The sequence below is a fragment of the Limulus polyphemus genome, unplaced genomic scaffold (assembly GCF_000517525.1).
Source record: "Limulus polyphemus unplaced genomic scaffold, Limulus_polyphemus-2.1.2 Scaffold1283, whole genome shotgun sequence".
NCBI classification, from domain to species: Eukaryota; Metazoa; Arthropoda; class Merostomata; order Xiphosura; family Limulidae; genus Limulus; species Limulus polyphemus.
In genome coordinates, this window is record NW_013666893.1 from 131,525 (window position 1) to 145,118 (window position 13,594).

Genomic DNA, 13,594 nt, shown 5'->3' on the forward strand with positions numbered 1-13,594 from the left:
AAATTTTCTTTCTATTACATATAGCTTATTAATTATTTTGGGAACCCATTGCTTTTCTTCTTAAAAAATTCATTTTTGTGGTAGATACTATTTTGATAAGAACTGATCTTCATATCTTTTCAGCTGTTTTATTATAAATACATGTAATAAGACATTCTGATAAATACTTACATATATATCATTTAAATCATTCACTTTATTATTTCTTTTGAACTTCTAAACTTTCAGAAAGCCAGCTTTACTGAAGGGATAAAAATATTAATGATAATAATAATTAAATATTCTAGAACAACAATATTTCTAAGCATATTCTTTTCACTGCTTACAAAATAATATCTTCCTGAACACATACAGATTTAATATTGTTTGGACAAAGAAATTATTCTCTCAGCCTTGAGAAAACACATCTTCATATTCCCACTAAAGAGAAAATATTCACTCCTGGTGTTTTTCTAAAATAGATAATTTTACCCACTCTGTAACAAATATTTATGTTAAAAAGTTTTTGGTAGGGCTACCAGACATCTTCATAACGTTGACCATTTTTAAGTAGCTTTTTTTGTGCACCTTCATGTGCTAAAACTTTTCATGCACCAATTACCTGCATCAGTATACACATTTTGTGATATATTACACATATCTTTACTAATCCTAATTATTTGACACAAGAAAAAGCAAAATTAAGTAAAATAAATACAATAAAAGTTCTAGTTTAAAGAAAAACATCAAAATTAGTTAAAACAGTCAAATGGCAAAACAATGATAATCCTACAGTAACAAGCAAGGTACTATTTCAAGTAAATTTGTGAATAGAAAAAAAAGGTAAAAGAAAAATTTTCAAGATAACTTGTATGTATATTTATCTATACTATAGGATTTTTATACTATACTATAGATTTTTTACTCTAGTTCAGCTTCAAAACTTTTATTTATTGTTTTATGTTGTGTTACATGCAAGTGTAAAGATGTGAGTAGGAGTGTAAAACAGCTAAATAGCAAAAGCTTTAAAGAATGATAAATTGCTGTACATGTTTGAAGAAACACATACATACAGTTTGTATGTAGACAACTAGCATGTGACTATTTTGTATGCTAAAGATGAGTTCTAGCATCTCTGTGAGCAAGTAATGCCTTTCCATATGCTGTGAAGCATTTATCTTGTAATGTTCATACATCTGTGGGCTCCTCAATAACAGGTGCATTATTGCTTTGAATAGACAATTCTAACATTTGTTTCATTATTGAATAATTTAATAATAACATCAGCATAAGTGTTGTCAATATTCCAAGGATTTCAGGTAATTGTTACAAATTAGAATAACCTCGTAAGTCAGTAAGAGGTTAGATATAATAGTTTTGTGAAGGCCTTAAAAACAAAAATTTATTGCAGGCATGTTCAGCATAAAATAATAATTTTGCAGGGTTAGTCATTTTGTATTGAATGGCCTTCAAAAACCTATTGTAACCTTTCATGTACTCTTCTTACAGTTTTGTGTATAACAGCTGTTGAGTAGGAAATTTTGTGGCAAGTTTATAATTGTTTACAGAAGTATAGGTTCTGCATATTTTAGTTGTTTGTAAGTAAGTACATTGGAGATGTTGGAGACATTCATTACTGTATCTTCGAATAACAATGAAGAATGTAGATGACAAGTTACATAAATATTATATGTTCCTTCTTCAGCATTTTGCACATTGTATGTTAACACAGCACAAACAGATGCAAATTGTTACGAAATATAGAGGCCTATATTCCCATACACAATTTTTGCAATGTGAGATATTAGCAACAAATTTATGCTAGTATTATAAGAATCCTCCAGGACACCTAGTATAAGTTTTATATCTGAGGCTGTAAGGTTTGACACTATTTTTGTATGCTAAAGATTTTTCCAGCATTTTAATATCTTCAGCAGTTGTGGAAATATTACTTTTTAATGTCCAGGTAACTACCATATTCATTGATGTATGAGGAACCATGAAGGTCCCGAAATAAACAATCTGAAAACTGTACTAATTATATTTCAGAGACTGTACTCATCTCTACACAGGACAGATAGGTGATACTTTTGCTGCTGCTGAAATGTTTTTTGCACATGCACAGAGTATTTGAACAAAACTCCCACTCATACTTGTTATAATGTGCACTGTACCAGACTATGATGTAACCAGCATTAGGCTATAGTCCTCCACCAGTAGGATGATGACAAATCCTCCACGCGATGTACTTTGTGGTTAACAAAAATTCATTATTTTCCTTAGTGTAAATTCTGTCGTGTTCTTTTTTCATTAAGAACTATGGAACTTTTGTGCTTATCATTTTCAACTTATACTTAACAATTTGTTATCTTCATTATCTTAACTTCAAGAATAAAATCTGCAGATTTTAAAATTAATTTCAGATAAATCTTCTGATATTAATTATTATCCGTTCCTGTATTTCTTCTCTTAATCAAACTATGAAAAGATTTTGGGACACTTGTTCCAGTATTTATGATATGATTTCTTTAACTCCATATTTCCATCACCATAAATGCAGTGCTGAGATTTTTAAGAAACTGATGATTAATATCATCTTCTTTAGTACAAAAGTGACCAAGGTCTACGTACCATGGACATACCAGACTTATTGCTGAAAAATAAAAACCATTAGAAATTATAACAATATTAGTACTTTCCATGAATTCAGTTTTGTTGAAGTTGTTGGATCCAACTTCTCTTGTCCATGGTTATGAAACAACCTGAGGTTCAGACACTTTTCCATAGGAGTTTTCTTATTTTCCTTCAATAGTGACTGGAGTTATTCTGTTAGTGAGCAATATTTCTACCATTGTACATCATGCAATTGGTTTTATCCTACGTTCTTCATCTTGGACCCAGGTCTCATGGCCACCTGCTTCTGTAACTTCTGCTGGGCCTGCCCTGACTTTAGATGACTTTGACTAGCTCATCTCACAACCTGCCCTTGCTTCTGGTTGACAAGGATCAGGTAGCACCCATCTTGGTCCTGTGCTGCTTTGATAACTTAAGTATGTGACATTTGTTCTCTTACTTCACTAGTTTCTGCTGATTGTTGAGTGAACTTTTTGCATGCACCTCAACTACAATTTTCCCCTCTCCCTCCCTTGTCTCATTGTTGCATTACTGCAGATTCTCTCTGTCTCTTCTCTGTGTTGTTTTTTAGTTGCTCTGTTCTCCATAGATTTAAGACTTCATCCCTGTGGCAGGAAGTCTTCCTCTTTTCTAGTGCTTCTATCCTTTGAATCTCATCTTTCAGCATGGTGGTTTTCTTCTTCATATTTTGCTTACTTACCTTCTTAGCTTTTTGTCCTCTTTACTCTTTCCTTCTGAAGCTTTGCATTGCTACTCTTACAGTTATACTGGAGAAGGTTGCATAACCTATTTTTATACTGTTCCATTTTTTCAGCTGTTGCTAAATTCACTTGATTCTTTGTTTCTAGGTTTTGATTTATTGGTGTGTCTTGTCTTCAGCAGTTAGACTTCATCAATTTTATATCAGGGAACTTTATTTGGCACCCTTATTTCATAATGTAGATTTTTTCAGGAGTTCCTCATCCTGTGACCCTTTCCTGGTGTTCCCCTTCTTATAAGGCCAACTGATCGTAGGGCTTTGGTGATAACATTTTTCTGGAACCATTCTTCATTCTTGGTCCTGTGGGAGTTTGGCTCTTATACTTTGTCCACCCATGGCCTCACTTTGCACCAAATCCTTGGATCACACCATTTGTCTTTCAGGACCCAGATCTGTCTGTTTTTACTTTGGTGTTGAGATGGTTTCACACAGAGAATACACTCATTGGGTTTGCATCTCTATCACTATATGGACATTGGCATCTCTTAGCCCTGTCCTGGAAGGCATCATCTACTGAGATTTCCTTTTCCTTTGGGAATCTGCTTATTTTGGGTTGGCTAGTCAGGCTTCTAAGTCAATAATGACTCCCATTCTGTAGATGTTTCCTTTGGGAACCTTTATCACCTTTGCTGTATGACTATTTCTTCTTCTTCTTTACAATTACCAATCTTTTATGTCTCCTTTTTGTTTCTTGCTATGCATGAGGATCTGTCTCTTTCTTCTCTTGTCTCTTCTTCCTTTGGATATGTCTTTTTGTCTCCTTCCATAGATTCTGGCAGATCAGTGAAATATACTCTGTGATCCACTGTCTTCTCTCATTTCTCTGTCTTCATTTCTTTACCTCTCACTATCATGGTGGTTCAAACATTTCTACATAACTCTAAGCATCTACTTCCTTCCACTCTGCTCGGACTTACACCTAGTTCACAGATGCCTCTCTAGTCAGGTGGGTTGTGGTTCTGGATGACTTCACAATTTTTAGTGAGTTGTTTTTCCACATCAATTTCCCTAAGATATAGACAATTCAATGAGCTTACCAATACCTCTAGTTACAGCTGTTTGAAAATGTTTTGATCTGTTTGACAACTCCACTGTTATTTCTTACATCAACAAACTGTGAAATACTCACTCTTTGGACCTCTTCTTTCTTACCCTTGAGCTACACAGTTGGGCCTACAACAACATGTGGTTATTGACCTTTCATGTTCTAGGAGCTTTGAATTTAGTGGCAGATGGGCTGTCTTACCTGAACAGAATCTTTCCATCAGAGTGGTTCTTAAATTTCCTGGTGTTTTTGTGGATTTATTCTCAATTTGCATTTGTGACTGTCCTCTTCATCAAGCTTCCACTTTTTTGGTCTCCAATCTCAGACTCCGTGGCCCTGGTGGCATTTCCTCTGATTCTAGATTGATTCACCTTCTTCCTGTATGCCTGTCATCCTGTTCAACTTCTTCCCAAGGTTATTCTTGTTTCCCCTCTTTGGCCAACTCAAACATGATTCTGCTCTTTTGCCTTCATAGTCATGTGTGGCTTTTGTCTGGTCCCTTGTAATATGGGTAGGTTTTTCTTGCTTGCTCTTGTTGTCCATTCACCCTTGCAATTTATCACTACAAGTGGATGATTTATCAATGCTTTCTATTTACTACTACCTTCTTCCAACTTTTCCTTACCTCACTTTTTTACCTTAATTTCATGGGTACTTTATTCAATTCTACAATCACTGGTTATGGAGCAGTTTTGTTGATGATTTCTCATCTTTTCTCTGACCACTCTTTTCTTATTTCTTTATTTCTTATAAATGTTTCTGAGCCTTTCTTTTCATTTGTCCTTCTCATTCAGTTCCTCTTCCAATGGGAACTTTGTTTGGTACTCATATTTCTTACCTGCCCTTCATTCAAACCATTGGCTACCATTTTTTGCTTAAGAAGCAGTTTCTTCTCCTTCCCTCTGATACTTTTGCTTTCATTGTCTTCTTCACTCTTTACCACAGGAACAGGTTTATTTTATTCTCAAGACTTGGGCCACTTGAGAAGATGATCTGATGTTTTTTCTAATCCCTCTCCTCCTTGTTCTGTATGATCATTTAGACCCAGGTCATCTCCGTTATCTTGTTCAGACAGTTCACTGTTATCTTACTTGTACTGTTCCCTCTTAAGGCAATCAACATTTTTTTTTGCTGTGGAATTCTTCTTTTTGGGTTTTATCTCCTTCTGCCATGATCAACAGGTTCAACAGCTCATTTGGCTTTTATATTCCTTTATGGTAGATGAATCCTTTCATCTTTTTCATGTCACTTACCATCAAGTTTTTCATTTCATGGTTTTTCTTTCTTCTGGCTGTTGATGCCTCTTAAATGAGAAATTTCCAGGTGAGAATGTGGATGACCTCCAATGCCTTTCTGTCACATTCTTTACATCACATTGTACTTTCTTCTGCTTCTAGTTTCACCTCCATACAGATACCATTCTCTAATCGTACCAGAGGCTCTAAAGAGATAAGTTATTTGTTATTTCTTTTTTTTTTTTGTCAGCTGCCATAAAATATGTGTATAAATAAATAAATATATATGTATATATACAGGAGACAATGGGACCCACCATTGGAATACTTCTATCTCTCAAAATCTGCATTGAGCACAGGTAACAGAAAATATTAAACCCATCTGCCCTGCTCAGTGCCTGCTGTTGAGATGGGGTTTTCCACAAGACTCTTTTTGCAGTTATTATATTTTACCTCCTAAGCCACACTTCTCCTTCCAAATAAAGAAAAACAGTATGGTTTCCTACCCTCATACCTAACTAGCTGTCTCTGTTTATGCTAATTTATTGAACAGTCTCTCATTGTGAGACCATTTGCAGTTAATAGATAATTCCTGTTCAGTCCATGCACCTTTCCAGTGTTCTCCCCTACATGTCTTCTTCCCTTCCATTTTTTTCAGGTGGAGTGGGAGAACCATTGTTTCCCTAATATCAAGCCACTAGGGAGGTCAATATGAGTTTCCCTTTCTGTCACTATATTCTTAGACCATTTTTTAATTTTTTTAAATCTAAACTGGACCCTACACCATTTTATCAATGTGTGATTCTATTTATTCTGTGGAGAGGTGAATATAATTTCTCTCCACAGAAACACTCTCCTTTCCTCTCCACCTCCAGTGTGTCTTTTCCCTCATCAAGATGAGCATTTGGTACAAAAGTGCTCAAGAGGAATACTGTGCATGGAAGATGTGTTACTCTTCTGTTGGTGAAAGGCTATAATTTAATGCTAATTGCATCACAGACTGGAACAGTGCATGTTGTTACATGTATGGGTGTTATAGCCTAATAATGATGGCATCATAGACTGACAGTACATTTTGTTACATGTATGGGTTGGAGTTTCAATCAAGAGGTGGTGCTTGTGCAAAAACTTTTCAGTAGTGGCATTGGGTTTCTATTTTGTGAGAGGTTAGTATCTACCTGAAGTTTTCCATATGAAGAAATAATTTTTCCATTAATCCCTTGTGAAATTCCTTTTCAGAAGCTTTGTGAAACTTAACATACACAACAGCAATTAAAGTACCTTCATTTAGAAAACAAGCTTCGTTAAACACTATATACAAGTTTTTAAAAAATATTATTTTTCTGGGGAGTGTTAATTAAGTTCTGATAAGGTACTCTCCCTCTGTATGCAAGTTTTTTTCAGAAATGCATGCCGCAAGCCTTCATCCTCCTTCTGTTGGAATCCAAAGTTCAAAAATGTCTCTCATGCAAATCATCATGCGTCACCTCTCCACCAATAGTATCACGTGATGCATGTGACTCCCTCTGCACGCCACTACCGAACTATCATTTCTCGTTTGACAGCTGTCGAGTTTAGACGGTTTTTTTTACATTATTTAGTTACCTTGAAGTGGTTATTTTTCATTTTATTTTTTTCTAAACTTTATTTCCAACACTTCATAGTCGTGGAGTTAATATTTTAATAAAGCATTACTTCCTTGTGTTTCCCGCTTATGAATTCCGAAGTTACAGTCACCATTTTGGGTACTTTGCCAACGTCTGATGCCGTATTTTGAGGCACGAGGGACCTGTCGGGGGGAGGGAGGTATATCGTCGCTTATTCGTTAGGAGATTGAGTGGTATATGAGCCTACGCCTCACGCCTACTTCTGCCCCACTTCCTCCTGAGCCTTTCGAGCCGGGCCAGGCTGTAGATGATTTTGATCATTTGTTCCCCACCCGAAATTTGCCGCGCCTTCCCGTTCACTACCTGATGGTTCAGCTCATCCATCATCATTTTTTTTTCAGACTATCCCTTAGGTATGTGATGTTTTGTTTCTTACACCTGTTTCCTATGGCCCTAGACCTTCCCTCTTCCATCAAACTTCCTGACCCTGTTTAGTCTTTACCCCACCCTCTGATATTAGGGTTCACGTGGACCAATATTCCTCTCAACTAATGCAGGGCATTAGTATGCCTCCTCCCCAAGGACTTCGGATCAGTATACCCTTGCTTTTCATCAGATGGACTTTCCTTTCCTCGACCAACAGTTGTTGGGGTCGGTTCTACCTGTTTAGATAGTGAAAGAGGCTTTTCATAGGAACCCTGAGGGGTTTTCTGCTGACATCCTTACTTCTATGTTGGCTCATTTGTCATCTTTGGTTCTCGTGCTTTAAACATCATTTGTTTGTTGTTGGGACCTCTTGGGCTGTGTTGGCCATTGGAAGAGAATCTACAATCAGTCATGTAGACGACTCCACATACGTTCATCTCCCACTACCTATACTACATCAGTCTTTCTGCTTCCTCAGGCTATTGCCTGCCGACTGTGGCTATTCATCAGACTTTGGCATGGCTGTGACATGAGGAAATCCCTCACTAATGTTTTCTTTTCTTTCAGAAGTCCCTGCTTCAGCTTAACTTTGGATCCCGCACTGTGGCAAGTGGTACCTGACCAGTTATTCTGTCTGTACTCAGAATGGGTTCCACTTAGATGGCTATAATCATTCGCAGACATATTGATATCAAATCTACACTGTAAGCCATGTTTATTCTTATACATTTTCCATGGCTATGTACACTCACCCTTGAGATGGGTGTTTCACAAGATCACTAAAGTGTAAATTCCTTGTGAGAATTGCATCATAATATGGCCGTCTTGGACCATACCTCCCATCGACGGCATGGGTAAAGCAGAAGGGGATTGCTGCCTATCCCTGCCATGTCTAGATTGAATAAATCAGTGTGATCTGCTTTTCAAAATAGGGTTTCATGATCACCCATTGCACTGTATAGGGTGTTGAGGTCCCTTCGGACACTCCGCCAAATTTTCCCCCTTTCTTCCAGTGGAGTAAGGAAATCCTTACCACTTACCAGTTCCAAGCCACTGGGGTGGTTGACCATGGAGACAACCTGCAGGATGGGTTCCACAAAGATGGCTATAACTATTCACTTTAGAGTATGGTGGTGGTGTTCTGCCAGTGTAGAGGTAGTTACAAATCCTCTGGATGAGTGATTATTTTCCAGAGTTGAAATGCCCAAGTTCATTCCTCCAATTGGGTGCCCTCCTCCTACCCTCATCCGAATGTTGGTACCCAGCAAATGAGGTTTTGGAAATCAAGTGAACCAAGCACATAAGTCCTCACGCATGAATCGGGTTGTCCATCTTCCCCTCTCAACTTGTCCTCAGTGTCATAGAAGGTTTATGTGACTTGGTTTCGCTTCTGTCCTGGGTTTTCCCTCATTAAGTGACAAGGTTGTTACCAGCGTGGGGTCATTTTGGGCTAGTTTCACGGTCGCGAGTGTTGAGTGCATGTGATGCACTTCCTCGGATTCTGGATGATACATCCCCAGATCCCTGTATTAAGCTACCATGTGAGTTCCTGGAATCGAATCTTAGGTTGAGGTGAAGATGGTATGATCCTCATCCTACCCTGGCAAGGATGTCAGTACCAAGCGAGTGAGGTTTTGGATGTAGTTGACTTACCGAGTACAGTCCTTTGTGCCTTAGCTACTCTATATCATGGATCACATCTTCACTTAGCCACTTCCCATAATGGGATTGAGTGATTCTGATTTCTGTTTAAGATCACATTGCTAAACTATCCTCTCCCATGCAGATATGCTCCCTTTAATGTTCTGCCATGTCTGGTCCTTCTGATCATGTCGATGTTCCTGGCAAAGTGATACCTGGCTCAGATGTGGTGTGGTACCCCTCATCAGATCATCTAATCTGTTCCTCTCATTTCAGGTTGTCCTCTGGATGCTTCCAGGGGATATGCTTGTACTTCCTTCACAGCTGACCCTCCTCCATTTCAATGTGGGATTCAAGCTAATCTTGTGAATGGAGGGAGAGTACCTTATCAGAAGTTATAATTTTCATAAATGAAAACATGTTTCTGATAGGTACGTCCCTCTTCTCACACTTCCCACCCATTCTCACCATAATCTGATGGTGCTCGCATCTTCTGCCAAACTTCAAATTGATAGTTTGGTAGTGGCGTGTAGAGGGAGTCACATGCATCACGTGATAGTAGTGCTCTCCCATTGGTGGAGAGGTGATGCATGATGGTTTGCATGAGAGACGTGTTGGAACTTTGGATTCCAACAGAAGGAGAATGAAGGCTTGTGGCATGCGTTTCTGAAATAAAGAAATAAAGTATAGTGGGCAGCACAAAACGAGAATAGCTAATCTTGTGAGAAGTGGGAATTACCTATCGGAAATACATTTTCCTTTAGGAAAATTATAACTTCCAATTTTCCAGATAACTTCTGACATTACATTTTAATGTTGTCTTTGCTAACAACAGAAATCAAATTTTGATGGAAGTTTTAGACTGTGGGTGTATACAATGTTCAACAGCAAACTGATATCTTACATGCAGGGAATATAAGATTTTTCAATTCTTTCAATCTCCCTTTGTATAAATAACTAAATTTAAAAAAGGAAAAGAAAACAGCAGTATTAAAATAATATTTTTGTAAAAGTTACCACTAATACAATTTAACTGACTTCTGAATGTAATTTTGTAAAGATTAAATACTTGGATTACTGATGTGGATTGAATTTTCTCTTTCAGTGTGCGTAATGTTATGCACAAACATTTAGAAAAAATGGGAGAGGTGACTTTTGACAAGATCTTTAACCAAAAATTAGGTAAGTTATAAATATTTAGTTTGATGAATTATGGTAAAATAGGAAATAAGAGTTTTGAATATGATAATATCATTTGATAAGTGTGCAGTTACTTTCATTGCTTGCTTTAAAACTTAACTGTTGTGTACAATTACATTTACTTTAAACATGCATAGACATTAAATGTCTTTTATTTTACAAAATGATTTTCATTTGTTGAAAGAATGAATTAACATTAGCTGATTTTGACAAATCGTGTTTTTACTCATGGTGATTTGACTGTACCATGGTTACTTTTAACTTGAATTAGTCTTATCTATAACAATAAAAGGGCAAGTCTGTGGGTATGTGTGTGACTGTCATAGCTTCATAAGGAAAGAACCTAGAAGCCTAAAAATTTTGCACCCATACTAAGTGGACCCTGAGGGTGTGCAACTTGATATTACTTGTCCAATTCTCGTGTGTGCATGTGCATCTTTTTACTGAAGCAAGCCCACGTAGTTTAATACTATGCACTTTATTATCCACTAGCAAAAGTACCCAGCTTTGCTTGGGTTATTAGGTGTATTCTGAATCTATTTTAGCTTCCTGCAGGTGGACATAGTCTTCAACTTGGAGCTTCTTTTGATTTATGCAAATGAATCGCAGATGTTCTGTTTCAATTTTCCCATTACGACTTTAGTGACGGGGTTGTAAGGGAGCAGTGAAACTTTGTGAGTGTTGTGAATGTTGGTATGATTTAAAGAAATTAATAAATAAGCCTAAAGTAAGAGATAGTGTGAGATAACCTAGTGTACAGTCAAGTGCATAAAATGTATCATGAAAGCAAAAAATATTGACCCAATTTGTTAAACTTAAATTGTTTCTTAATTAAGGTATTTTCTGTTATATCACCAATGTTTTCAATAAAAACAAACCTCTTTAATCAACAGTGACTGTAAATTAATATTTTTCCAGTTTTGTTGTTTATACATTTCATTTTATACTTTCAGTACATAGAATAACAACAATATTACATTATACTTTTGTTGATAAGCAACATGACAAAAGCCATTTTTGGAAAGCACTGTTACTGAAATGAACTGGCTTTTCTATACATTAGAAGTTGTTATATAAGGAACCACTTCTTTTCTATGTGGTTTTTTGCTATTTAAGTACTCACTACTAGATGGTCTGAAATTCTCCAAGTTAATGATAAAGAATATTTTCTTGCTGTATCTCTAAAGTTGGTAGTAAAGATAAAAATATTTACTGAAAGTTTTTAAGTGGATATAAAGATTAAATTTCATTGATCTGTGTACTTTATATATATATATATTTTTTTTTTTCACTTTATAACATTTTAATAAAATAATTGTAAGTGTAATATGCTGGTCAGCTGTTTAGGAAAGTAGTTAGAAGTCTGTAGTTTTTCAGACAATTTTTTTGCTGTGGTGCCAGAAGCTCAGCAGAGAAAGGATTTCGTAAGGAAAAGAACTTTTCCTTTTATGTTCTATTAAGATTTTACATGAATTGATACTATTATCATATTTTATTTCTTGTTGTTATTCAGTTATTACAGTTTCTTTTGATTTGGAAAACTTGTTGACTTGATATTGTTACTATGCTTTCTTAAGCTTTGTGTATAGAACATTTACAAGTATATAAACCATTCAATTCTGTCTCCTAGATATACTGTACACCTTTCATAAAGTTACTTAGACAAGGCATACATACACGTGTGGTATGCGTAAGTACTTAGTATAAATTGGGCTACTGCATTCTAGATGTTTTGGAAGTAAAGTATGCCTTAGAACATTAAGTTGTTGGAAAAAATTACTTGTGAATTTCTTTTACTCACCAGAAATATACAAGTAACTAGTTAGTCAGCTGAATAATAATGGATAATTAATTGTGATTGTTTGTTGCATGTTATACAAACACTTAAAGTATTTTAAGTCAGTAGTGATGAGTAAAAGGCTAAACTTCGATATTAACAAAATGATTTGTTAAACTTTGATCAAAATAAATTTTTTTGTATACATATAGAAGAAAAATTCAGCATTATTTTTAAAATATAATACAAAATAATTATGAAATTACATCTTGATAATTTTTTAAAATACTACTTCATAGGTTACCTCCTCTTCAAAGAATTCTGTGAAATGCTATGTGATGAGCCAATTCCTCAATTAAAATTCTATGAGGAGGTGAGTTATTTGACTTAGAACCATTGAAAGTCATAGGAATGGAAAAATTGAATGAACGTTTGGTACTAATAACTTAAACTTATTAATTGACAGAATATTAGCATGAAGGATATGAAATCCATAAAAGAGTATATTGATAAGAGCAAAGAAGAGATGTGTTTGTACCAGAAATGTCCAGGTTGGTTTTGCTTATATCAATATGAATACAGGTAAAGGAACATGTGATAGACAATATAGTTAATATGATGTAATTGTGCTAATAAATCCTGTTGGAAGTTATGATTTTATTTGATTGTTTCTAGAAACTTGCACTAAAATATTTTTCCAATTGATTTAACTTGATTTAAATTTACCGGAACAGTTATCTTCTTATCAACCTATTGCAAGCATTATGAAAATATGGTGGAAAAAATTTCTTACTTGAATAGGTCTATATTGCACAAAAAATGATTTTGTGAAATATATTTTAGTGCATTATAAATGGGTACATTACCTAGTAGTAACATTGTTCAATTAAAGAAGCAACAAAAATATTTCCATGGTTTGTTTAGAATGTAACATAGAAATAATAGCATTCAACTAAAAAATTGAAGCACTTGTATGTGTATTAAGAAACAAAGACAGACCTGTTACTTGTGAATTAAACAAGTTCACAAGGGTTAGTTTTTGTTAGCTGTTATGGCTGATTTTTTGGTAGGATGTAATACATATTTTCTGGTATTAATACATATATTAGGTCGTCAAGAAATTAATGTCATGTTTTGGAACACTTTCATTTACCACCCCCCCAAAAACTTACATCATGTATAATAGTTAAATGAACCGTCTAAATGTCCCGTTAGTGTAGCCGATATAATGTGTAAAGTTCAGTATACTCTAATCCCTTATAGAGATGGCACACGACGAGACACACATTC

General features: G+C 35.5%; 1 protein-coding gene across 1 annotated transcript in view; it reads left to right on the forward strand.

Moving 5' to 3' along the window:
• The window catches only part of LOC106462922 (G protein-coupled receptor kinase 1-like), a 76,660-nt gene that overhangs the window by 9,265 nt on the left and 53,801 nt on the right, over positions 1-13,594 (forward strand). The window contains exons 2-3 of the mRNA XM_013922891.2: positions 10,433-10,509; positions 12,604-12,677. Of these exons, the coding sequence (XP_013778345.1) occupies positions 10,433-10,509; positions 12,604-12,677 (151 nt within the window). The remainder of the gene's footprint in view (positions 1-10,432; positions 10,510-12,603; positions 12,678-13,594) is intronic.